This window comes from Rattus norvegicus, chromosome 8 (assembly GCF_021556685.1).
Source record: "Rattus norvegicus strain SHRSP/BbbUtx chromosome 8, alternate assembly SHRSP_T2T, whole genome shotgun sequence".
Lineage (NCBI taxonomy): Eukaryota > Metazoa > Chordata > Mammalia > Rodentia > Muridae > Rattus > Rattus norvegicus.
The window spans coordinates 112,434,496-112,461,858 of record NC_141541.1 but is presented as its reverse complement, the minus strand read 5'-3'; the positions used below and the strand labels follow the sequence as shown (position 1 = coordinate 112,461,858).

The 27,363-nt window shown below is 42.1% G+C and overlaps 3 protein-coding genes across 8 annotated transcripts in view; 1 reads left to right on the top strand and 2 right to left on the bottom strand.

The window, feature by feature from the left end:
* Positions 1–6,862, bottom strand: part of Acad11 (acyl-CoA dehydrogenase family, member 11) — a 65,140-nt gene extending 58,278 nt beyond the window's left edge. Inside the window, exon 1 of one of the 2 annotated variants that reach the window (XM_087562327.1) lies at positions 6,633–6,862. In XM_087562327.1, the coding sequence (XP_087418453.1) occupies positions 6,633–6,775 (143 nt within the window). In that variant the 5' untranslated portion in view covers positions 6,776–6,862. 2 annotated transcript variants of the gene reach the window in all.
* A 484-nt stretch (positions 6,863–7,346) lies between these two features.
* Uba5 (ubiquitin-like modifier activating enzyme 5) lies at positions 7,347–23,012 on the top strand. Of its 5 annotated transcripts, none has more exons than NM_001009669.2 (12): positions 7,347–7,695; positions 10,128–10,173; positions 10,264–10,353; positions 13,377–13,486; positions 14,546–14,632; positions 15,163–15,247; positions 15,570–15,674; positions 15,819–15,946; positions 19,682–19,817; positions 20,059–20,137; positions 20,319–20,425; positions 21,985–23,012. In NM_001009669.2, the coding sequence occupies exons 1-12, from the start codon at positions 7,541–7,543 to the stop codon at positions 22,066–22,068; spliced, it is 1,212 nt and encodes a 403-aa protein (NP_001009669.1). In that variant the 5' UTR covers positions 7,347–7,540; the 3' UTR covers positions 22,069–23,012. The 5 variants fall into 5 exon arrangements, with proteins under 5 accessions (NP_001009669.1, XP_087417482.1, XP_087417479.1 ...); XM_087561356.1 differs by having other exon boundaries at positions 7,356–7,695; positions 14,514–14,632; positions 21,985–22,160; XM_087561353.1 differs by having other exon boundaries at positions 7,356–7,695; positions 10,264–10,412; positions 21,985–22,160.
* Positions 23,013–25,869: 2,857 nt separating this feature from the next.
* Nphp3 (nephrocystin 3) overlaps positions 25,870–27,363 on the bottom strand; it is a 40,487-nt gene continuing 38,993 nt past the window's right edge. The window contains exons 26-27 of the mRNA NM_001191882.1: positions 27,070–27,185; positions 25,870–26,485 (exon numbers count right to left, since the gene is read on the bottom strand). Of these exons, the coding sequence (NP_001178811.1) occupies positions 26,305–26,485; positions 27,070–27,185 (297 nt within the window). The 3' untranslated portion in view covers positions 25,870–26,304. The remainder of the gene's footprint in view (positions 26,486–27,069; positions 27,186–27,363) is intronic.

Genomic DNA, 27,363 nt, shown 5'->3' with positions numbered 1-27,363 from the left:
TTCCTGAGGGATGGTTGGTACCAACCGGGCTTTGTATGTTTAAGTGGGAAATTATAGCTTATCAATCGGATCTAAGGTTATTGTGTTGTGTGTTCTTTTATGTGACAGTTTGAGTGTAGGAATGTGTGTGGCAGCAGGAGACACTGGGCTGCTGAGGAGTTGGGATGTGTTTCTGTCAAGATATCTAGCAGATATCTTGGGGCACTGCGGTGCTGGACCTAGCGAGGTAAAAGGCAACTATACTTTTTTTATTTTTATATATATATATTTTTTTCGGAGCTGGGGACCGAACCCAGGGCCTTGCTTGAGCTAAATCCCCAACCCCTATTTTTATATTTTTACAACAACAGATGGCAAACGAATGTAATGGGCAAGAATCCACTAGTAATCCTAAGAGTTGAGAGAAAGTTTTTATTTTCTAAGAGGAGGCCGGTGCCATGTTAAGTCATGTGATATCTCTAGGGGGGGAATTCAAACAAAGAAATAGGGAAGCCACCTGGGCAAGCGCTCTACCACTGAGCTAAATCCCCAACCCCAAAAGCTGCTTTTTAAAGAAAGTTGTTTAGAAAGTCTTTCAGGATACTCATATTCTTTTTAACATGGGTTCCATGGGAATTTTGGGTTGAAATCCTAGTTAGACAAGCTACTTCTTAAAAAAGGTGATTGAGTTTGTTTTTAGAAAGAAGAGAGTAAAGAGACTACCTGAATCAGGTGGGGATTTTCATCTATGGTTCAGAACTTAGATAGGGAAAAATTAGTCACTACCTCCAAGTAGAGAGTTGTGATGAATGTCTGTAACACCAGGGAGAGTGAATGCAGACATATATTATAGAAGTTATTAAGGTTAAATAAAAATCGGTGGCTCCGGGTAGACAGCTTGACAGATTGAGATATTTTGGGCAAAAGTCCTGGTTTGATATGTGGCTTATTGATATTGAAATTGATAGAAGGTATTTGGTTTGTTTTATGAATTACCCTGCTAAAGGCCATATGGCTTGTAGATGTTGGCTAGTGATGGTTTGTGGTTATTTTTTATATCTACCACAACGGGGGGCTCAGATTCTCTTAACATGGGCTCCATGGGAATTTTGGGTTAATTTTCTGATATCACAGAGTACAAAAGCCTATCAGGCTCATTGTTTAGCTTACTTTTTAAAAATTGTTTAATCTTCATAATGGGTGTGACTTGAGTTTTACGGTTATAGTATTACTCTGGGAGAGAGTGCAAGATACAAGCTTTTCTGGTTTCAGACTACGGAACACAGTATTTTGGGAGAAAGATTTTGTCTTTGTGTTTTTAAAAAGTGTGATTAGGCTCTGGACACCTCACAGAGTCATACTGATCAGATTTGATAGAGGTAGACCACCTGAATAACAAAAAGATATCTGGATTCTAAACTTTTGTCTTGAGAGTTGTATTTTACAGAGTGTGCCTACTTGGATTCCTGGTCTCAAGGACTTTCAGCTGGATCCAGTCAGGACACATCGGCTACAGCATTTGCTTCATTCTTCCTACCCACTACCCCCAAGGATATCTCAACACCCATGTACAGCTTGAAGAAGTTATAGAGGAGTTGTCGCCCCAATTCCCTGGACTTTGGGGGGCTGGAAGTGGTTATTCTAAAGTTGTTTTTATGAGGAATTTAAAAATGGTTGTAATTTAACAGGGAGGAGTTAGCTAGATTGAGTTATACAGTCGCAATCTCATTTGTTAACTGAGCTAAAATCATATCTTTGCTTTGATATAGAATTTATTTGTTAAAAGTTTAAAAGTACAAGGTTTAGAGCCAGTCCTTCTATTGATGTCATTACAAACTTCTGAGTTGATTACACATGTGAGTTAAGGGCCAAATAGCAAACATATTACTGACTTTGTGAGAGAACTTTCAAGATATTATTAAGATATAAAGACAATAGTCCAGATTGTCTTATATAGATAGATGGTTTTCAAAAACGTCAGAAATCCACAAAATTTGAGATTTAAAGTTATTTATCTTTTGTTGAGACATATCTTCTCCTAACAGTTCCCCTTTGGTGGATTTAACAAAGGATTTGAACATCCCTACCTCCAGGTGAGGCAATACTTTGTGGCTAGGCAGCCACTGGACAAAACTGCCTGTTTCATCTGCAGACTAATACTGTCCAGAAAAGGACAAATTATGAAGAATCGTTGACTGATAAACTCTGCCAAGACAGGGTGATCAGCCCTTCAAAATCTGCATTTCAAGAGTCTGTCAGTTGATTTTGGGCCACAAGGCAGAAGACTTGCCCTCACATGTTGCTAACAGGGGACTGTGCTAGTGGAGATTTGTCTCTACAACCTCTCAGTTCTAGAAGCCATGTTAGGCTTTCTATGTGTATAGATATTTGGTCATTCTCAGATCTCTGACGGGGTTGAAGACTGATTATAATCTCATAGTCTATCAGGCTGTATAACTCTGAATATACATATTTTATTGGATAGTTATCAGATAGTATACAAGCTAGCCAAGATATAATATAGATTTTAAGCCTTTCTTAAGCTGGAATGAATAACTAAACGTTCTGTTTAACTGATATAGTGATGGCCTGGGTGTTGAATATATCATATGCTTTATAAATTGTAGAATGCTAATAATTGTACTCAATTTATATATAAGTGAAAAGGCTTTTTAACTGGACAAAAAGGGGGAAATGTTGTGGTTTTGCCCTGAAGTTATCTGTATTTTGATGCTAATTCCACTGCCCCAAGGAAGGCTGCCTAGTCACTACTCAGGTGACTTCACCAGAACCTCCCCCATTGAACTTGTAAAGTACAGGTGAGGGGCAGGTACAGACTGGAACAGAAAGGAAAAGTCAAGAGGGAGAGAGAAGGGGAGATGCCGAGGCAGGACAATGGAGGCTGACGTAAAGATCTTGCTCTGTGTATTTACAGGTTGTTATCAATGTTCCTAAGGGATGGTTGGTACTGGGCTTTGTATGTTTAAGTGGGCAATTATATCTTATCAATTGGATCTTAAAAAAAAAAACTCTGACCTTCCCTACTTCCACTCAAAGCAAAGAGCAAAATCCTATGACAGCCCAAAGGGCCCCCCCCCCCCCCGCCCTTGCGTACAGTGCTTGGCTCACACTGCTCGGTATTCCTCAACATACAAGGCCTTTGATACGGCGGTCCCTGTGTCTGGAAAGCTTCCAAGGTCTCATCCCCACTCCCTTTAGTCTTTGTTAAATGCTATCTTCTCAACGCAACCTTCCTGCCACGTCCTCAACATCTTCTATCACCCCACAGCACATATAATCCTGTGAATAATATTTAGAACTCATTCTTGTTTGTGGTCTATTTTCTTCAAATAGATGGAGATTGCAGAAGAGCAACCCCAGTGCTGGGTATGTTTTAGGCACGAAGGCTAGACGCCACAAGTTTCATTGTATCGAGCTATATATTCTTTATTTTGTTGTTTAATTATATTTTATATTCCCTAAATTACTATTTGAAATAAATGTATATGAGGAAAACAAAAGAATGTTTTCAAAATCTGGAAGGCATAGAATAGCTACAGCAAACCAACATCATATTCTATCTTGAAGAGATTAGCAGATCCATGAAGAACTCTGTGTCCTGAATTCCATACTGACTGTTCTCTGGAAGTCTATCTCCTTAACAATGTGTTCTCAACTTATCTATGGTTTAATGTGCTGTGTAATGTGGCTGATCTTTTGCTACTTTGTGGGTACTTTTTTTCTTCTACCCTTTCAACCCCGAAAACTGGGTAGGAGAGAAAAAAGGATAGAGGGGAAAGGGGGTGTCCCACACCTGGGATTAAAACAAAAACATATTCCCATAATATTTATGTGTTTTTTTAAAGAAACCAAAATTCTCACTACAATGTAGAGGTGTGGTTGAATAATTTTCAGTGATGGGAGTCCCCTATGCAAATGAGCAATTTATTCTTCCATTCTACTACTAAAATATGTGTGTGTGTGTGTGTGTGTGTGTATATATATATATATATATATATATATATATATATTACTGTGCTTTTAAAAAGGTTTTTTATTACAAGCAACACGATGAATGCTCCATAGATTATTTCCTGATATCCTGGTATGAAATTTTCTTGACTCTAAGAAATAATATTTCTGAGGCAAGAGGCACGCATGTCTTTCTGATCTCATTTTTACAGGATAACATCAAGTGTTGGTCAGAGGTAGCTATACTGACCCATACTTTAATCAGTATTTAATGTCTCATATCCTAATCAATGCTGGAGATAAGTGTGTGTATGTATATGCACGCATACATGTATATATGCATATATATACACACACAGCTACACACACATATAGTGTGTGCACATGATGTATGTGAACATGCATGCCACCATATACATAAAGAGGTCAGAGAACAATTTTGTGAAGTTGTTCAAGGACAACTTTGAGCTTCTAGCCTTATGACCGCTATCTAACAAGTGCTAAGATTACAAGTATCATCACAAACTATTCCTGGTTTATATGGCACTGGGGATTGACCCCTTTGCCTTATGTGTGCTTGGGGTCACTCCACTTACTGAGGCAGGCCCACAGCCTGTATGGCGGTTTCCTTACAGAGAGTAATATTTCATAGGAAAATAAGTATCCCACCACAAGCCCTTGAAGTCTATTACTTGTGGATTGTCCCATTTCCCCCGAGTTGATTCTATATGTCAGCACTGTCAAATAAGTTCCAATAACATGTGGGTATTTTGTGAATTCTCTATCTCGTTGACATATCTAACTAATAATATGTCACCTTAATTCAGATTTCCCACTCATGTTTTTGGAATGTTTCTGTTAACCCTTTTCACATAAAATTTAGAAGCATTTTTGTTCTCATTAGAGAAAAAACAGAATTTTGATTGATTGCTTTGAATTTATAGATCAGGACAAAGAGCAAAATTTTTAATATTGACTTTCCCTGTTCATGTATATTATTTCTAAGGTTGTTTAAAAACAACCTAATAAGGTTTTCTTGTGTTCTATACAAAGGTCTTGCACACCTTCTATTAGATAATTTTTTGGGGTGTTTTTATCAGAACTTTTTGGGTGTCATATTTCAACTGTTGCTAAGATATAGAAACGCAAGTGACCTGTACACTTGACTTTAATAAACTATTACCTATGTAGCTGTTGGCTTTTCAACACACGAAGCAAGTTGTTTCTACACTGTATTTCTTGGTTGTCTCCATCCTGATAAAAAGTTTGATTTATATTGTGAAAACGTGTGATTTTTTCCCTTTATATTTATTTTTTGGTGGCACATGTATGAGGGTCCGAGGCCAACATGCAGGAAATGTATTTCTTTTTCCACAATGTTGTTTCCAGGGGTTTCTTTTGAGATTTTTTTGCAGCCTTAGTATGCTTTTATTTTTATAATTTTTCATATGTCCTGGAAATGAATGTTTTTCCTCTGTTGAATATGTACTTCCATACATCTATGTTAAATCAAGCTTATATATAACATTTCTGGAAAAATAAGATTTTGAGACCAAGGATTGCTACATAGCACAGACTGGCCTCAAATTCACAATCACTTTTCCTCAGCCTCCAATCTCCAGAGATCTTTAAAGGAATGTTGGGATTAAAGCCATGTAGAACCAGGCTTGGCTTCAGAAGTAATTTTTGTATCACAACTAATTTCATTTATTGAGCATGATTTTGCTGAACATCCACTTAGTTCAGAATTATGTTAAACCAACACAGGACCACAGTAACTTGAGGATATATGACCTTTGTCTGAAAGCAGGACAATAAGCTGGCCAAATTCCACCACAGAGTAGACTAGTCACTGGCATTTGAACTCTGATCTCTTTCGATTTGTTTATAACACAAAGCATTACATGTAGAAGTGTCAACTATTCTTTATCCCACCTCTCCACAGATTTTTCTATGCTTAAGCCCTTTCACCTAAATTACTTCATTTCCTTATCAAGACTATTGGGAACAGGCAAATGTTACAAGAAAGAAACTTTGATCTCCAAATTTATGCTACAGTTAAATTCCAAAATAGAAAGGCTAGGCACGGTTTACTGAAGCCATATAAAATGATTTCATACTGGAACTCTATAAAAGTGAAAAACCCTCAATTGTAAAACACTAGACTAAAACCAGATTCACTTGTCACTTGGGGAAAGGTACGCTCAGTCACCTCATCCAGTTTAACTCCCTTGCTTCAAGAACTTAAGCTTTAAAAGTGGAGTGGAATGTCTAGAATCTGAATTTGTATATTTTAGCTGCTATTATTAACCTCGTCTCGGGTGACTAAGTTCAATTAAACAAAATGGCACCAGCCCCTCAGAAAATGATCTTTAGATTGTATGTAGCACGAAAGGTCACAGAAGGTATTAGTTATCCAAGAGTGTTCAGCCGCATCTCTCTCAGTGAATTAGACACATGATTTTAGTCCTTAACAAGACTGCAGTGCATAATGGATACTGCACCTCTGCTACTGCCCTCTAATTCAGACTAGGCTGGGATTCAAGTACAAATTATGCAGGAAGCATCCTTGTAGAGAAAGAAATCGCGACCGGGCAAAAGAGACATCCACCCAGGGCCAAGGGAAGAAAAGCACCAAGCACAGACATGTTCCAGCAGGAGGCAAAGGCTATGGTCGATACCTGTATTGAGTAACAGTCAGCACAGCCCGGTGATCTGACCCAAAGCCGGGCAAGTGCTGATTCAGGTAGGCCTCTAGGGACCTGATGTCGAACTTGTGCTGGGGTAGCACTTCCACGGTGTCCCTGGTGACATCCATCTCCATGACTGCACCTGCTGTCCCTGTGTATAGAAATGAGGGATCCACAGACTACACAGACGTAGCGCCAAGGCAGAAAGGATACTAGAGCTTGGGGGCGTGGCCAGGCGGGGCTTAGGGGAAGCCAATCACCTAGACTCCGGACGATGTTGCTAAGCAACGTGGGCGGATGTGTCTTGTGACTTGGAGCCTGGCGGAGGAATAAAAGAATCGCCTGTTGTGGGCCCAAACTTAGAATTTACTATTAGCGTCAGAGTCGGAGGCTTCAGTTTTATAGAAAAGCAAGGTCACAAACGTGACTCTAGCGAGTGAAGACACAAACATCTGTCACCCTAGAATGACGCGCCAGCGGAAGAACTGTGCGGTCCGTCCAAGAAGAGAGTCCGTCAGAACCTTGAGCCCTGGACTAAAAGACCCCTGTGTTTCTCATGGCCTCCTAGATTAGAAAGGCCGAATTGCCGTCGACCTGATCTGGACACGTATGACGCTGACCCTGCTGCGACCTGGTTCTTGTTCTAGAGAGGCCAACTGTTTTCAGGAGTGTTTGTACCAAGGGGAGCGATGGCGGCGGCGCACCGGAAGTGGCGTGCGGAAGTCCGGTGGGCATGCCGGAGACGTGTCTTACTGGGACCATTGGAGTCGCTTCCCCGGTGTAGGGATCAGGAAGGCTGTGTCTAGTCCTCCTGAACTTCGTGAGCCCAGCAGAGCAGCGTGGGGCGGCGGCGACGGCGGCGGTCCGGCCTGGGATCGGGGGCCACCGGGAGCCCAGCCATGGCCGAGTCGGTGGAGCGGCTGCTGCAGCGGGTTGAGGAGCTGGAGCAGGAACTCGCCCGGGAGAGAAGCCGGCGGATTGCGGGGGACGGCCACTGCGGCCGGACCCGCATCCAGAAGATGAGCGACGAGGTGGTGGATTCCAATCCCTACAGGTGATCCATGGCGGGACGGGCAGGGCCACGCTCTGGTTGAAGGATTCAGCCGGCCTCCTGCCGCTCCATTCTTGCTGTGGAGGTCCTGTTCCCAGATGGGCAAGGCCACGTCTTATGCTAGTCAGAAGATAGTCTTCCCCAAGCGAGTTGACTCACGATTCTTCCTAGCATTCGGGAGGGTGAGCTAGGCGGAATTGTCGTGAGTTGCAGGCCAGCCTGGGCTACAGGAGTTCTAGGACACCTTGGGCTGTGTAGTGAGACTACCTTTTCCCACGGGGAAGACTATTAAAAAAAAAAAAAGTCCAAGCCAGCCATCCATATGGTGCAACTCTTCTGCCTGCTGTCCTGTACCCAGTTTCCTGTCACCATTATCTTATTCGTCTACCTCGCTCTGCATAGACTGACTGACAGAAAGCTCTGTCAGAACCTAACATCTCATGTAAAGCCTCCAAGGATAGACCACAGCTTCCTAAATGCCTCTTAGTGTAATGTAGATGGAGCAGGACGAGGAAGAGTTAGTTACTAGGATGCTCACGAACATCCCTGAATATCGAACTTTGCCAGGGCTGCTGACCCTTTGCTCTCCCTAAATGGACTTATTAGTTTATGAAGGAGAAGACAGAGCAGTGGCTATGGGGAAGGTATTTACATCAAGACTGAGTGGATTCATTTCTCAGCTTACTAAGTAGTCAGTAACTTCTAATTGGTTCTAACAGCTGCTGAGTTTCTGGTACAGATTACTCTCTGTAGGTGGGGCCGCAGGAATGCCTGTTTCTGCTGTAGTTTTGAAGCCTGAAGCAGTTTATGTGCAGTTCTTAGAACAGTAGTTGGACACGGCAAGCCTCGTAGACGACTGCAGTCAGTAGCATGCTTTTAGACCTTCCATTCCATGTGTTTTTTTTCTCACTGCATCTCTAGGGCATTGCTGCTGCTGTTTCTCTCTTATCCCACCAGTGAGAAAAGTGAAGAGAGCTATTTTAGAGGGATTGTAGTATATAATAGAATCTGTGGCATTAGGTTCCTCCCCAGTAAGTCACTAAGGCTATAAGCAGCAAGACTAAAAACTGGGTAGTTTTTAACCTAGGTAAAGTTCCAGAAAGAGGACTATGTGTGCTGTGGGCCTAGAGACACTCTTGGGTGGTGACGTTGGTAACTCCTGCATGTGAATGTACGTAGAAGTTTCTGAGAACTTCCTGAGTTAGGGTGAGTAAATGCAAGCACGTAGGAGATGAAGCAGGGAAGACACAGTTGCTGCCTTGAAGAATCGAGGTTATGGAAGAAAGGGAAGTTATAAATACCCACCCAGCAGTGAATAGTTATGATCTAACCAATGGGACTACGGCTCCTAACACAAGAAATGTTTATGCATCTGTGGTGGACATTTAAGAGTGAGAAGCAAGAAGTGAAAATACTGTAATAGTGTGTGTGCAGCCCTAGATAGGGTCACACGGGGTTAAAGTGGAGAGATGGGATCAACCAGAGGCCTGCTGACTTTCCTAACAACCACAGATTCACATACATAGCATACAGATCGAACACATGAAAACTTTAATATGTTATATAGGTGTTTACCACAGTGTGAACAAATGTGCCAGACACACACACACACACACACACACACACACACACACACACACTAATAGTGCAGATACGAAGTGCCTCTTTGACTCCTTGGCAAACAACAGATGCTTCCAAAAGCAGATATCCTTTATTATGGGCAGAGGCCATGAGCTTAGTTCATTGTCTTTATCTACTAAAAAAGCAAGGGAAAGTAATGACATTACTTAACATTTAAACCATTAGGTGTAGATCTTGGCTACACATTAAGATAAAGAAGTTATTTTAGAAGAAAAATACTGTTTCACAGGCAACACAGGAGAGTTCCTGGTCTCAATCCCAGTGATTTACTCATATCTAGTAAAAGTTAGCTTTTAAGCTTAGTTGGTCATCAAATTTGCTGTGTTTCCCAGGTTGACCATGAATTTCTAATCTTCCAGCCTCAGGCTTTCCAGTGCTAGGATTATAGACTAGGATTATAGGATTAATGCCAACATGTCCCGCTAGGATTACAGATGCATGCCACCACGTCCCGCTAGATTCCTCCTCTTTTGAAGTAGTAATGATTGAGTTTTGGTGATTGTTTCCTTTGATGGTGCCTGACTATAAACATCAGTGTTAACTAAAAGATTGCAAGCCTGGGGCTGGAAAGTGCAGGCTGCTCTTCACAGGACGCAGGTTTGATCCCCAGCACCCACACAGCAGCTCACCAGGCAGAACTCTAGTCCCAGGTGATCTGCCACCCTCCTCTGGCCTCTGTAGCCACTGCATATGCCCGCAGCACCGCGTGTACAGGCAACTCACCCATTCACATGAAAATAAAAATAAATGAAAAGACTGCAAGAGCTCTAAATTTGTTTTGTTTTTCCTTTAAGCCGTCTGATGGCATTGAAACGGATGGGAGTTGTCAGTGACTATGAGGTATGATGAACTTGATTTCGGGAAATGAGGATAATTTCTGGTGTCAAATTAAACAGAGAGTATTAACATGAACTGTTTTGTGTTTCACAGAAAATCCGTACCTATGCTGTAGCAATAGTAGGTGTTGGTGGAGTTGGTAGTGTGACTGCTGAAATGCTGACAAGATGTGGCATTGGTAAGGTAAAAAGATTTCTCTTTGCCTGTCCAGTAGGAAACTGTTCACTCCTGGAGCAAATCAGGTACAGCTTAGCACTCTACTGCTTAATCAGTGGTTTATGATTTCTGTTATATTAGTTAAATTGCTCCTCTCAAGAGGCCGAGTCATATCTCCTATTATATTGCTAATTGAACAAAGGGTACTTAATTGGGGTCCAGAAACGTTGGTTTAGGGCAGTGTATTGAGTAAGTAATTTGGAATTATTTTAGATACAGAACCTGTTAGAAATGATTCTGGGGTCACTCCCAAAACCCCACACGATCTGTGGCACTTTAGCAAGGCAGAAGTTTACTTCTGCAGGAGGGTGCATAGCCATGCCAAATCAAGCAGGCAAGCTCTCTCAATGGGGATTCCACTGGGCTTAGTTCCTGATGTAAGGGCTCCTGTGCCCCACTGTGGGTGGTCAGAGTTCAGCCTCACTCTACACAGTTGGCTAACTCAAAATGACACAGCTGTGAGCGCAGTACAACTTTTGGGAACAGGATAGAGTCTGGAGCATATACTTTTGATTGACCCTGGAGGAATTTAAGTTTCTGCCACATGTCTTTACAGATTTAATTATTATTATTTTTATTATTCGTATACATCTCAATCAGTCTCCTCTTCCTCTACTCTTCTCAGTCTCTCCCCTCAACAGTTTTTTAAAAATGAAATTTTGTCTGACTTTGATATAAAAGACAATGTATCTAAGTGGGTAAAGTATGCAAATGAAACACTCAGATCTTGAGAAATCTTATCAAGCACTCAATGGAACACACACAGAGTGAAGGCATTGAGTTTGAACTGGGAGTTGTTTCCGATTTTTTATTTAGCTCCTTTATTTTCTTTTTAAAACAGATGTGAATTGTAGAAAAGAAGTAACCTTCTGTCAGAATTTAATCTGTCAATCTTAATTTATAAAGCCAAGGACTATTGATGTTGCTTAGTGATTGAATAGATAAGTTTTCCACAATTATCTGCCCTCTTGTTATTTTCTTATAATGTATTTAAATGAGTAATTATATTTCATGTTTTATATTATAATACACTTAATTATATAATTATACAATATATTTCATTTGATATATATATATAACTTATACAATATATATAAAAAACATATTCTCCAATATCCGTTTGTCAATAGGTTAATATTAAAAGATAGTGGCTGCAAAATTGGCCCTCACTTATCAATATAAAGATGATGCCAACAAAATGCTGCAATGTTTATTATGATTTTAATATCTCTGAAGTGGTTTACAGAATCAGGCCAAAATATTGCTTGTGGATGACTTGAGTACTCGGTTGATTAACAGGATATCGGAGATGCTGAGATCAGTTGTTAAAAATGAGTATGAGGCCATATTAAAGCAGACTGCTAGACCTCAGCTATGTGGTTTTAATCCTTAGGTGTCAGGTAAACCAGAAAATTGTCATAACTGGTTTCCAGGTAATCTGACAGTACAGAGACTAAACCCTGAGAATGAATGACTGGAACCTTGCCTGGGTGCTTACTAGGAAGGAAGCTTCCAAAATCAGATATCCTTTATTATGGGCAGAGGCCATGAGCTTAGTTCATTGTCTTTATCACACATATTGCACTTTGTCACAGTGCAGCTATACATAGAACTCAGTCAGAATCTGACTCTTAATAGACTGCATATTAATATTGGTGCCGTGCTTCCTACCCCACCACCAATTCAAGGATGCTTCAGGTGCTGCTAGATGAGGCCACCGCAGTGGCTCCCAAGGCCTGCTATAATTAGAATCCTGGGACGACTTTGATGGCTCTCATGGCCGTTGTACTCATGAGTAAATAGGGATGCTGTCGGTGAGCTGCAGACACTGCATTTTCAGAAACTCTTCCAGTGATCTCACTGGATGCCCAGCTCTGTAAACTAAGACTGAATGGACGAGTTTCAGGAACTCTTGCTTCTAGCAATAAAACATAGACAAGAAGCTAATTGATGAAGGGTAGTGGGGAAATAGTGCTTTGGAGACCCAGAGCCCAGTTCTGTCCCTGCAGGTGTCTGCAGCTTCCTGGATCACCAAGTGTTCCTCCGCCACTTTGCTTTCCAGATGTGCTGCAGGCTGGAGAGTTGATGTCAATTTTCTCTGTGACCTAAACCAAGTAGGGGCAGAGTAACAACCTCTACTTCTTTGTACTCATTTAAAAGCTTTCTCTCACCTAGCAAATATTACTGAATGAGCCATGGTTTAGGGACTTGGGAGTTATAAAGGGCCTAAGTGGTATCTTTGCTTAATAAGCTATAAGCTATTGAAGGTTCTCCGGGTGTTGTTATAGGCAGGTTTTTTTTTCTTTTCTTTTTTTTTTTTTTTTTGTTGTTGTTGTTGTTTTTTAAGTTTCTCTATTGAGAAGAGTAAAAGGAGGTCTGGGGATTTTGCTTTGTGGTAGAACAGTTGCCTAGCATGTATTAGGTCCCAGGTTCAAACCCTAGCACTGCACAAAAAGGAAAAGGGAAAGAATAAGATCTCATTTTTATAGATTCTAACCTGTTCTTACTGATAAGAAATATGAAATTCTGCTCATTTTAAGTGATATGTATGTGTGGTAAATACTGAAGTGGACCTAAGAATAGAGCAGGAACAGGAACTAACTGGTTGAATTTTCGCCTTGGCTTGAGTATGTGGTGCGTCATACAAAGGAAGTCAAGTTAAAGAGGAGGCAGTAGGATCTTGTCACCCTCCTAAAATTCAGTGTGAGAGTGAAATGGAACAGCCGTTCCTTCTCATTGAGCCATCTGTGGAAGCAGCATGGCCCTGGCTTAGGGAGGGCCACTGCACTGCCTCCTGCATTAGCTGTGTGTCCTCAGTACAAGCTCCAAGCTTCCTTGTCAGGAAGCCGAGGATAAAAGGAGCTATGTGTTTATCTCACAGGGCATTTAGTAAATCACTAAGCCTTAGAAGTAACTAATGTTCTCACGCCACAAACAGTGAGCCTTGTTTAATGTCGTTTTTCATCGAAACACCACTGTTTTTATTTTAGTTGCTACTCTTTGACTATGACAAGGTGGAGCTGGCCAACATGAATCGACTTTTCTTCCAGCCGTATCAAGCAGGGATGAGTAAGGTCCAAGCAGCAGAGCACACCCTGAGGTGACTTGGGTAGCGGGGTGTGTGTGTGTGTGTGTGTGTGTGTGTGTGTGTGTGTGTGTGCATGGAGTGGGATCTTGTTTTGTGACCTGTTGTGAGCTAAGCTGAGTGTAAACAGACTTGGCTTCTCTCCATGAAATGCATGTTTCACTTATACAAAGAATTCTCTTACTTCTTAGACCAGGGTTAGCAGACTTTGTATAGGGCTAGGGTGTGCATAGTTTCGTCTTCGCTGCCACGGCTTACCTGTGGCCACAGTGTGAGTCTAGTCACGGACAACACCAAGTGATTGGACATGCCTTTGTTCCCATCCAACTTAAGTGTTAGACTCTGAAATCTAAATTCTAGTTTTTACCTCGCAAAATGCCCTGAAAAAAATTACCCTGAACTATTAAAGAATAGTTCTGAAATACCTGTGGTGGGACATGTTACAAATTCCAACATACAGGAGCTTGAGGCACTTGTGAGGAATGGCCCAAAGTTGAGGTCAGCCTGGACTGTGTGAGAAGACTGCACCAACCAGAGATTCATAGCGGAACCCAAACCGGGCAGTTCTTACCTTAAGACTGTACTGAAACAGGGAGTGGGCCTGTAACATTTGGCTCATGGACTATGATGTGCCAGCCCCAAACTGTGGGGCCTCAAACATTCTTGAACTAAACTGAATAAGACTAAAGAGACTGCTGGGCTGACCTGGACCTTCCAGTAGCGGTGAAGGTTTTGTTCCCAGCACATGATCACTCTGGGTTAGTGGGTTAGGATGGAGGCATTCTTGTGGTCTTTATGACGTCTATATTAGCGTCCTACATTGGCCTTGCAGAAAGACACAGACATCAGTGGTATGTCGGGCTGCATGCATGGCTACAGTGCAGCGGTTGCAGCCTGCAGGCTGAGGGATGGACACAGGTGATCTGTGTGTCTTCACGCTCAAGTGCAACACAAGCCGTAGACAGGACTTTGTCGTCCTCACACCCACTGCCCCGCTCGCGCACTCAGCCCTCTCTAATGCTTTCTGTCCTGTTCCTACAAGGAGCACTTGTGACGGCTGCTTTTCCCTCTCAGGAGCATTAACCCTGATGTTCTGTTTGAAGTTCACAACTATAATATCACCACCGTGGAACACTTCGAACATTTCATGAATAGAATAAGGTAAAATGTATGAATATTTTATGTCATGTCTTGTTAAACAGCTCAGTTAAACAAGCGCTAGGAAGTCTATTGACACTTTTCCAGCTTTTAGGAGAAGTAATTTTTATGTAATGTTTATTAGAGTAGTTCTCTATTCAGAAAGTGGCTTAACTGCTGTATATATAACATTAAACATGATGCTATAATTGAAAATTGACTACACAAGTAAAATTACAATGTATGTTGCGTCCCACTGGGTGTGGTAGTGAATGCCTTTGACGCCAACACTTGGGAGGCCGAAACAGTAGGACTACAAGTGTCAGACCTTGCTTCAAGAAATAAGTCGGGATTTAATATGGGTTTGCATTTGGTTGCTTTTTGAGACAGGATTTCATGTGTCAAAGGGTTGGCATGGAGCCAGTGACGGTCCTCCTGCCTCAGCCACTCAGGTGTTAAGACCACAGGTGTCAGCTGTCAGGCCATAGGGCAGAACAAATAAATGTATTTTGTATCCTCCTTTTTTTCAAATACAACTTATTTTCCTTCTGTAGTAATGGGGGATTAGAAGAAGGACAACCTGTTGACCTAGTTCTTAGCTGTGTGGACAACTTTGAAGCTCGAATGGCAATAAATACAGTGAGTGTTATGTGAGGCGCTGCAGCCTGGGTTAACCCAGTGTTCTATGTAAATAGAGTGTTAAGCTTAAAGCCTGTCTTCATAGTTATCCTGAGCTTAAAATGTGTGGTAAGAGCTCTGACCTCATTTGTGATATGTTCTGCTGTGTGGGTTTTAAAGTTGGCGAATATTGTATGATAAGTATTCTAGTCACCATTGGGTTTTCCTTGCATTCATATAGTTTGTGTTTGTGTGTCTGTGTGCATGTATACGCCACCATATCCATGTCCACCAAGGGGGTTGGCAGTAATTTGTGCTGTTTTGTTTGCCTTTTCCTGTTAAGGCTTGTAATGAACTTGGTCAGACATGGATGGAATCTGGGGTCAGTGAAAACGCAGTTTCCGGGCACATCCAGCTTATGGTCCCTGGAGAGTCGGCTTGCTTTGCGGTAGGCCTTGTCCTGGCACCCTGTCACTGTTAGCTGTCAGTGACCTCTTGTAATGGTGTCTGCAACTCAAAGGAGTAAAGGAGGGGAGGGTAAAGCATTTCATTCTCTCTCTATCTCGTTTGAAACCGGTGTCTTCTTCTGTAGTGCGCACCACCACTTGTAGTTGCTTCAAACATTGATGAAAAAACCCTGAAACGAGAAGGCGTCTGCGCGGCCAGCCTCCCCACCACCATGGGAGTGGTTGCAGGGATCTTGGTACAAAATGTATTAAAGTAAGTGAGGGCTGATTTTTCTGAATTGTTTTGTACACCTTGGATAAAAATGTAATTCATACAGTACTTCAAGAATTGGTATTGCCAACTAAGTAGCTCTCTTAAACGTAAATTTGCTTTTAAGTATAGTATACATATGTGGACCTTTATTAGCAGTGTGTGAGTGTGTGTGTGTGTGTGTGTGTGTGTGTGTGTGTGTGTGTGTGTGTATGTACATACGTATGCACATGTATCTATGTGAGTATGTGTATATATGTTTGTTTAAATATCGGTTACTTTCTGCATTTGGAATAACTCTTGTCAATACTGCAGTGCTCTATATACCCCGCCCTGTATCACTGGAGCAGAGGCTGTACTAGGAGAATGCACCACTGGATATTTTCAACATGCTGCAGTCGTAATGCACTTCAGAGACTCTGGACCAGATAACCCCCGGCTCGGCCACTGTAGCACATGTGCTCTTTTGCTGATTTTGAAATGGGTGACACGTTACTGTGACATATTCATGGGTGACACGTTACTGTGACATATTTAGCAACTGAGTTAAAGCTGTACAGACAGACAGTGGGTGGGGACCAAGGCACAAATACACTTGCTCCTACTATCGTGATGCTCTTACTAAGCATCATTCAAATGTGATCTAACCAGAGAGACATTGCTATTATTCAAGATCAGATCCCTCAATGCTCGTTTTAACTGCAGCTAAAAGTGAGAAAAATGGGTTTTGCATAGCTATTGTTTGTGTCAGTTAATGAACAATTCACTCTTTAAGAGAATACTTCTTCAGAATTCCCTAACTCTGGCTAATTTTTGTCCCACTTGAGGCTTAGCAGCTGAGTTATGTCTACATCTCCAGTATAATCAATGCAATGAGGTAAATAAGTGTCCGGCGTCAGAAGTGTGGCCTGGGAGGGGTCATAACATGCATAGCACAACTCTGAAGGAGCAGTCTAGGGCTGCGTAGTACAAGACCTGTGCTGTCTAAGCATCAGTAGGAACTGAACATTTTCCGATGTTGTACAAAGAGGCTACGCATTGCCTTCAGGGTTCCTCCATTAACTTACATCTCCAAACGTTTATGTTATCACAGTGCTGCAGACAGCATCCTACATATGTCCTCGAAGGCCCAGTTTGTCTATAGTGTGGGTTTCTGCAGTTTACTTAACATATTACCTGGTTATCTCGGAAAGAGATTGTATCGTCCATCAAAGACTCCAGGGACTTGGCTCACACATGCTGTAGAAACATTAGTGTCTTCAAACTCTTAGCGCTTTGACCCTCAGAAGAATGGCTACTTCCGTTTCCACTCATTTGCTTAGAAAAACGGGCTGGGCACTCACGTTTTTTTCTGTGAATGATCATTGTACTATCATCTGCTGGGTTTTTTTTTTATCCCTTGTTATATATTTAAAGATCTATTTGTTTATTTAATGTGCGTTAGTGTTTTACCTGTATGTGTGTTGGCTCGAGGGTGTTGGATCTCCTGCAAGTGGAGTTACAGACAGTTGTGAGCTGCCATGTTGGTGCTGAGAACTGAACCTGGGTCCTCTGGAAAGCAGCCAGTGTACTTAACCATGAAGCCATATCTTCAGCCCCCTTGTTATATATTTAGAATATGTATTTTCAGATTTTTTTCTAGGAGTTTGATTTTTTAATCTTTATGTGTACATAATGTATGTGTGTGGGTGTGTGCATGCACTCTTGCTTGTGTGTGTATCCAGGCATATGCTTATGCTGCACGTGAAGAAGTTGGTCGATAGCCTCCGTTGTCAGTCTTCACCTCCGCCTTGTGTGGGGATACTGCCTGCCTTTTATTGGTCACCTTTGCAGAATAGCCTTTGGCTATCCCGGGTCTGTCCTGGGTCTGTCCTAGGACTTCCTGCCCATTTGCCTGCAGACCAGTGCGATGGAGGCATTTTGACTTCCCCGATGATCCGGCTTGTGTAAAGTTGTTGAAGGAATAGCCAAGACAAGCTCTTAAAGAGAATGCCATTTGACAAGGGCAGGGTCACAGTGGACTCTTATGTGTTGGAAATGTTTGATTTCACCTGATACTGTTTACATCAGTGACTTAGTATAGTTCTGGTTTACTGCATTTAAAGGTATATAGTTATAGTAGGTTATATTGTTTTTTTAATTAAATTTAGTATCACATGCCATATTTTTGTCTGGGGGTATGCATGTGTGCACATATGTCTAAGGTATGCTTTTCTGTGCATCCATATGTGAAGGCCGGAGGGCAACATTGTGTGTCTTTGTCCGTTTCTTTACTTTTGACAGTTTGATGCATGTGTGAAGTACATTATGATTTCTGTAACCTCTTCTCCACCTCTCGTACTCTCCTTCCCACCCCTTTTACTCCTGACACTCCTGACAAATCTTCCCACATTTATGACTATTACTGTTTCAAGACTCACTAAATTTTGTGGCTGTCTGCGCAGGGTGGTTCCGTGCCAGGTAGGCAGTGTTTGTAGCCCTTCTGCTGTCTGTGGCTCTTGAGTCCTTTCCACCTCCTCTGCTGCAGGATGGATGGGTATAGATGTCCTTCCTGTTTAGGCCTGAGCACTCAGCCATCTCTTATCACTTCTCCTCAAGCAGCCATGTGTCTGTGTATTCAGTGCTGATCATTGCAAAGAGAGGCTTCTCTCTAAGACTAGGGTAGCATCTGTCTGTCATGGGTATACGTCTAGAGATTTAGCATACAGTCTGGTGCTGTGATAGGTTCCACAAACACAAACAGCAGTGGTGATTCGCCCTCAGGGCCTAAGACTTCAGCCATGGGTTTCTGATTGCTTTTACAGTACCAGGTTTGAATTCTCTTTTGTAGAGCAGGCCTCAAATCCAGTCAGAGGAGGTTGGTTCCGACCTCACACCTCCGCCAGTATTGGTGCCATTACTCCACCTGTGGGCACATCTTGCCTGGCAGGCTGATATCGGTTATAGGGTTTACAACTGGATAAGCCCATTGATGCCTTTTCTCCCCCAGCGGCCTGCATAGCACCTTCTGGCACTATAAAAGCTAGCCAGGGGGAAGAGGCTTCTAGCTCACTTTCAATTTGATTTCTCTATGCCTTGCATCTAAGGTGTGTACCACATTGTTTTTTGAGACAAGGCCTCTTAGTGATGTAGGAACTCACTGTTTTGGCTGTCTCCATTCCCTTCTCCCTCTCAGACATGGGATTACAGCTCATGATGCTGTGCCTTTTATGTGGGCACTGGGGATCCAAACTCAGGTTCTCACACTTGCACAGCAAGGGCTCCATTCATTGAGCCGTCTCCCCAGGCCCACTCAGAAGCTCAGGCTTTAGAAACACCTCCCTCACCTGGCAGTCCTCCAAGACCAGTGCGCTTCTCCTGAGGTGAGCATGCTGTACTTGCCAGCAGCTCATCTTTATCAGGCTCAGTGATGGAAGGGGGTGAGCTGTCCTTTCCTTCACTTATTTAACAAATATCCACGCATCTACTGTGAGCCAAGGTCTCTAAGTAAGGTGGAGAAAGTCACTGTTTTCTAAGTTTTTAGAAAATTCATTACCTATTTTATAATTTACTTACTTCTAGTACTTTGTTTATTTAAGCCTACTTTGATTTTCTCTTTCCTTTTGTGTTTTGAGATGAGGTCTCATTGTATATCCTGGCTGACCTAGAACTCACAGAAATCCAACTGCCTCTGCCTCCCAAATGCTAGGACTAAAGGTGTGCACCACCATCCCTGGCTAATTTGATTTTCTTTTTCAGGTTTCTGTTAAAATTTGGGACTGTCAGTTTTTACCTCGGATACAATGCCATGCAGGACTTCTTCCCTACCATGTTCATGAAGCCAAACCCTCAGTGTGATGACAAAAACTGTAGGAAGCAACAAGAAGAATACAAGGTACACACAGTCAGAAAATTTGAGGATGCCATCACCTAGGACAGTGACTCTCACAAGAGACAGATTCGGAATATAATATAAATGGATTCTGGATTTTTATAGTTTTAGTTAATTTAGCATACTGGGAAAACAAACATCCATTCTTGCTTTTGGTAAGATCAGATGCCTGTGTGAGTGCTTGAGGAGTGCTGCAGAGAGCTGAGAAGGAGTAACGTTGTGTTGGTACTTTTTGCATCCACAGAAGAGGGCACCAGCGCAGCCCACGCAGGAGACTGCGCCCCAAGAGGAGGAAGAGGTAGTTCATGAGGACAACGAGTGGGGTAAGAAGCCATCACACTCACACTGTGAATCTACTCTTTCCTGGGAGGAAATCGAAGGTCATACAGAATTTTAAACAATGTTTACAGTGTTTTCTGGGAGGGAATGTACTATTACACAAAAGTATAAATAATTCTTGTGGTTTTCTTGAGAGTGAGCTCAGAGTCACGTTTAATCCTACAGGTATTGAGCTGGTGTCTGAGGTTTCAGAAGAGGAACTGAAGAACTCGTCAGGTCCTGTTCCCACCTTACCTGAAGGAATTACAGTGGCATACACAGTCCCAAAGAAGGTATTTGTGAAATCTGATTTGCCCATATATAAATGTCAGATAAGAGAAATAATGTCTTTCTCTTCTTTCAGCTTTATCTTATGTTGTAGGCTAGTGGGGCATTTCCTGTTTTAGATATTTACATGTAGGCAGTGAGGTATTAACCAGATATTCAGTGTCAGCAAATTTGAAACTGAGAAAGTGGAGACTTTTAAAAATTCACTGATGTATCAGTACAATAGATTTTGGTTAAAATAAAATATTACTTTTACATAGTGATAGTTTTAGCCACAAACCCACTGAGGTTTACTTCAGGAAAGGGTGATGGTGATCCTAGCACCCAGGAGGCTGAGGCAGCAGATTTGCAGGTCTGAGATGAACCTGGATATGCAATATCATGGAAGTGGAGGTCATGGGAGGTCATGGGAGGTCATGGGAGGTCATGGGAGAGGTGCGGGGTGGTGGGTGAGGGGGAGAGAAAGAGAGAGAGGAGGGAGAGAGAGGGAAGCGAAGGAAGGGGACGGAGGGGAGAGAGAGAAAGCATGTACACCAGAAAACCTAAGAAGATAGAGACTGTCAAGTGAAGACTTACAGATCAGGGCTCAGATCACCAGACAAGAAGACAGATAGGCAGTAGGCATTGAAAAGCTGCTAACCATTAGTAGTCATCAGGGGTATCAGATGAAGGCCAGTGAGGCACATCTCACTCTAAGTGAAAGAGGTGAAGAGCTGTGCAGAAAGTGAGCCTAGACGGTAGCATTGCTGTCAGCAATGTAAATTAGTGCATCCATTCTGGAAGACAACAGAGGCTTCTCAGAACATTAGAACGACTGTATATGTGATCCAGTACTCCCACCGGGCGTGAGGTATATATCTAAAGTATATATTGGTCAAAATGTCCTTTGACCAATAAATAGAAGATACAAGTGCACACATGCGCATGTGCACACACAGTGGACTCCTGCTGAGCAGAAGAGAATGACAACTTGTTACTTGTTAGAGGGTAGATGGAACTGCAAGTAATTAAGTAAAATAGATGGACGGCACATCACATGATCTCAGACTCTGCAAGGTTCGATGTTATAGAAGTCGAGAGTGGACTAGTGCTCTCAGGGATGAGCAGGGCAGGAGGGAAAGGTTGATGAGCAGCTTGTAAGTCACAGCTAGCCAGGGACACTAAGCTCTGGTCTGTCACAGAAGGGTGGCTGTAGGCAGTCCTTGTTTATGTTAAGAAAGCGAAAGGAAATGATGCTTGAGTGATGTCATTACAAAGACATGTTTAGAGGGATATGCTTATCCCGGCGTGAACATTACAGTGTCCCTTAACTTCATGGTCCAATATAAATGAGTGTGATTTTATATTAAAAAGTACACTCAGTAGGACTGCCAGGAATATTGAAGTTGCTGCCTCCTGAACAACCTTTTGGTGGGTAATATAGAGAATTTGATGTCTAAAAATACTTTGAAATATATCAGAAAATCCGGTTTCTCAGCAAACCGAGCATGGTAAACCGAGCAGACTGCTGAGGACAAGCAGTGTGGCACGGTTCCATTCATGGTACTTCCCCTTTTGTTGACAGAGAGAGGATTCTGTTTCTGAAGTAACGGTGGAAGATTCTGGTGAAAGCTTGGAAGATCTCATGGCCAGGATGAAGAAGATGTAGACAGTGGGCTGGCACCTGCCGTGTTTCCTTGCTTGCGCTATTACTCCCTTGGAATTAAACAGTCAGAACTAATAAAACTTAGTGCCACCTTGGTTGGTTCGTGAATCATCACTGAGTCGTTACGCTGTATGGAACACTAGTGGTTTCTTCGTGCTTCCCTGTACAGCCTGATCAGTACCACAACTACAGGAAGGAGAGGAGCGGGCCATCCCATTCCATAACTCCCTTTATGTAATCCCACGTCTGTGGCCTGAGGCTCTGGACGATAAATAGCACAAATGGAGGAAGGACTGTGTAACCTGCTAGCTGTGGTGACAAGTGTCTGAGTGAATGGCTTCCTACAGTTAACCCACTCATAGTCTGACCAGGAGTGACTTAAAACAGCCTATAGAATAAAAACATGCCTCAGATGTTTCTGGATGAAATAGAAGCAGAATGCCTTCATTGGTAGTGTATAAACCCATGGGTCGAATCTTTAGGGCAAAGCCTAGATAAACGTGAGCCGTTTTCATGCAGACAGAAGTACATCCAGGAGACATTGGTTACAGTCTAACTTTCCTCGACCAAGGAGAAGGCATTGCTCTCTGTAGCAGAAGCGTCCAGAGTCACCATGTTACTGGAGAACACCGTCCATACTATACTATACCCATCCCAGGGCTCCTCAATACCTGATCTATAATACTGAGATGCTAGCGAGGCTTGTCAACAACGAACTCAGACTGCCTCTGCAGAGGTGAGCAGGTATCAATTCCCTGCAAGGGTTCCACTTCCCAACTGTGAGCACCTCAATTGTAAACGGATGCCGGATGTGAACTATTGGTGTTTTAACCTTGAAGATATGGGATGTGTCATTATGAATGTCTAAATTATATGTATCGGGAAATGTTAGCAGAAGTTAAAAGTGCCATTCTCTCTTGTAAAATAAAGTTGTAAAGACCAACTCACGTTCAGTGCACTCGCTTTGAGATTGCACTATTTCATGTGGTTTTTATAGTTATGGTGAAGTTGAATGTTTCTAGCTTTGAAAGTTAACGTTTATGTTGCCTTGATTTTTAAAATTTTTACAACTGTTTTTACAGAATATAAGCATATTGGATTGGAGAATAACTTTAAATCACCAGACATGTTTTACATTTTAAGATGGAGTACATTTTTTTTTCTAGAATAATTCTTTAGAATTACTGGTCCATGAATTTTCAAGGTCCACCGTCTTCTGAAGATCTGCTTACTGTACCAAATTCTAATGCATCTTACTCTTACCTAGTAGTGTCGTGAGAACTACTGGGTTATCTCAAGCAAACAAACCAACCCAAGCTGGCAGCAGGCACCTGCGATCCAGTACTGTTCTCCCCGTAGTCAGCCACAGAGACTGAGGGGCAACAGGCAGAGGGTGAGAATTATCACGGAGAGGTTCTAGAAATCCGGCCAGATTTATGAACACTGTATCCTAACAAAGGCAAGGAGTTCCAATACCGTCTTACCACAGTGACTCCAGGATCTGGAGTCTAGACGGCAGTAAGCAGGCACACTTCTGTTTCTCACTGCTAGCAGAAAGGTAATCTGTGCCTCTGCTTAGATCTTTGTGTTTCCTTCTCATTCTCCCTGGACACCCACAAATGTAGACCCGTAGGAAAAGGCAATGACTTTATGTCAGAGCTTTGACCTCCCCAGATCACAGTTTTGTTTTTCATAATTCCCATTCTGAAATGTACTGAAGACAAGTTAGAGCAAAATTTGGTTCCTGCCAGTCATTTATTATTGAGAGACTTGTCTGAAGATTACCATTTTGCTGTGTGTGTGTGAGTGTGTTTTAACATGAACACAATCTGGGAGGCACACCTATGTTAACATCTGAACCAAACAGCTGTTGATGTGAGAACATCAGACTGCTTTAGAATCACACATGTACACGCAAAGGTTCCTCACAGCTGCTCTTCACGTTCTCACGAAGGCAAAGAACACACTGTTAATGCAGTGAGTAGATAAAGTAAGGATTTTATTATGTACTAAACTTGAATATATAACTTAGAGAAAAATATAATTTAGTGACCACCTCAGTTATAATTTGTGCCATAAAGTCCATTAAATAACACTGCAGTTTCTAAAATATTTTGTATAGTTCTCAAATCTAAATTTTAGAAGAACAAAGAATATGTTTATTTGAAGAATCTTTTAGAGTACTGGTCACAGATTATTTCTCAAAGTTTTTTTTAATTTAAGGAAATTAATACTATATTTTCAGTGTATTAAATTAGTCATGAAATAGATTTTTAAGCTTTGATATGCTAGTTATAAAATCAATGTCTAATATGCTCACGAATTCTGTTATTTGTACCTTTCAGAGGGGGCAAACCCCAAAGATAGGTTATGGTCATATTTTAGCCTTTCATTTCCTCTGAGCCTCCTCCAAAAGGTGGAAGGAGAAAGCTTATTTTGTCACGTCCCGTATAACTTAAGTCACCATAGTAGTGTGTAGACTTTAGCAGTGCTTCCCAAGCTCAAAGATTCAGCAGGAGTGAGCTGGCCAGGGAGGGCCTTGAAGTCTGAATTGTAAGTTCTGGCTGGTAATGGCACTGGCTTCTGCATGCCCCAGGAGTTGGGTGACACTGGGCACACCTTGAGGTCACCAGAGTTCTTCAAGTTGAACAAGTTTACTGAGTAAACTCAGTCAGCATTCAAGTCTGCTGAAACATGTTCAATGTTTATTTATTTATTTATTTTTTCTTGGTTCTTTTTTTCGGAGCTGGGGACCGAACCCAGGGCCTTGAGCTTCCTAGGTAAGCGCTCTACCACTGAGCTAAATCCCCAGCCCCTCAATGTTTATTCTTAAATAATTATGCAAAATAGCCCTCTAATACAGAATACAAAACAACTTGCAAATTGCACTTTTATTTTAAAACAAATACAATTTTTATGCCTGTCATCTTAACAGTAATACATATTGAGATCTTATTTAAAATCGTTGAAAGTTTTACTATAAATATACAAATAAAAATATCTAAAATGTGGCAATATTTATAAAGTCTATAAAAATATTTAATTTCCAGTATAAAAACAACATCTAATTGAGGTAAAGCAAGATTGATTTCGACCATTTACAAAAGAAATGGACTTGTCATGGCTGTGTGTGTGTGTGTGTGTGTGCGCGCGTGTGCTGAGAACTAAACCAAGGGTCCAATGCATACTAATGCTGTATCCTCAGCTCTACTTTTTCATTTTGTGACAATGTCTCACTAAGGTGCCCGGGCTGGCCTTGAACTCACCCCATACTCTTAAACTGGTAGTGACTTTGAGAACCTCTTGCCTCAGCCCATGATTAGCTGGATTCTCAGACCTGTACCACAACCAGAAAGATCAGGATGGTAAAGAGCCGACACCCGTGATTGCATGGATGCCAATCAGAATCACAGCACAGAAAGCAGAGGCTGGCTAAATCAGCTTAGGGAAAAGGAAGGCTCAAAAGCAAAGCCAGCTGTCATAGTATGTACCTGTGGTCCCAGCACTCAGGAGGCTGAGGAGGAATGATCCAGAGTCCATGGTTGCCCTGAGCTACAGAGATTCACAACAGAGGCTAGGGAGATAGCTCAGCTGGTGAAGTGTCTGCCATACAAGCATAAGGATCCGAGTTCAATCCCCAGAACCCACTTTAGAGAGCTGGGAGTAGAAATGGAAGCTTGTAATCTTGTCTTGGGTGGAAGCAGAATAGGTCACTAGGATGCCAGATGGCCAGTCACCCCAGTTAAATGGGCACCAGGTCACTGAGACCCTGTCTCAAAAAAAAAAAAAAGTCAAGGTGAACTGCACCTGAGGAATGATATCCAAGGCTGACCTCTGACCCTCACATGTAGCCCTTGAAAGTTCTTTGAGGTAGAGAGCTGGCTCAGAGCCCTGCTAGGAACAGACAATAAACAACAGGGCTAACTAAGGCTCTTGAGGGAGGAAAAGAACCGTGGAATTCTTAAACCATGGGATCCTGCCAGCTCTTGTTTCAGAGACCAAGCCACTCCTCATGCCACTGAATGCTGATGTCTTCATCCTGGATCTCATCCCATAGGAACCAGGTTCTTTAATCAATTTACACTTGGCACAACAATTCAATACATCATACAAACGCCAGTTAAACAACACTGCTGATGTTGCAAAAATGATTTTTCTATAAAAACATTAAGTTTTGAGTTAGAGTGTTCCAGATGTTTAGTTGTTTGAGCCGGAAGTATTCTTGCAAAGAATTGACAGTTAGCTTTGTCCTTGGGGAAGGAAAACGTTAGGAGAATGAGTTGTTTTAAAGAGAAGCGTGTCTCCACTTGATGACTGCCTTGAAGGAGCTTTTCCACCCAAAAGTGATGTCTCTGCTTCTTTAATTTCCATCGCCCTTTTGTACAGTTCAGCAGCCTTTTCAAAATTCCCTTCTTCATAGCTTTGAGAGGAAAAAACATGAGAGATGTGCTGCTATTAAGAAGAAGCTCTTGCTTCTAAGTAGCCATCCAAGACACAGAAAAACAAGTTGCAAATAATCTGCTATTCCCCACTGAACTCTTTTTCTTTCTCCTCTAAGATATTCACCCAGGTAGACCAGTTAGCCAGGACTCCCAAACCCTTCTATCTGTACTGTTGAACTTTCTGTCTCTTGCATGTGCACCAGTAAAACCCTGTTGTCATGGATGCAAAGTGTTGTTATCACCTGCATCCCGAGATGGACATATAGGAGTGAGCAAAACTCAACACACAACTTACTTGTCAGCTCGGAGGTTACTAGGCAACCCTATCATCCCACGGGCAGCAGCACCGGTAAAAACCATCTTCACTATTTGCCAACCTACACTCCAAAAAGTAAGCCTGCCTTCTCTCTGCTTCTGAGTACTGCTTGAGGATCCAAAGCTACTCGAGACCAAAACAACTACCCTTAGTCCAAGGAAGACTATTTTCAGGGATAAACATTTCATGCTGTTCTGTGCTGAGTCAAAGCTATTAAATATTGGGGTAGACGAGAGACGTTCTTACCTGAGCACAGCTAAGTTTTTTAATGTTTCTCCAACTCTAGGATGCATCCGTCCCAAGCTATCTTCGTAAATCTTTAAGGCTCTTTCATAGAGCGGCAGGGCTTCGCTGTGCTTTTTCTTATTAAAAAAAAATAACAGTGTTCACTTAACACACGGTGTGTTTAAAATTATTATTAATGTATTCTGTACTGCTCTGATCGGCTTTGGTCAGCACTTTGAAAACCTTAACATCCTTCTAAGAGATGCAAGGAAACGTTATTTTATGGACAGTCAGGGCTGGAGAAGCAGAATAACA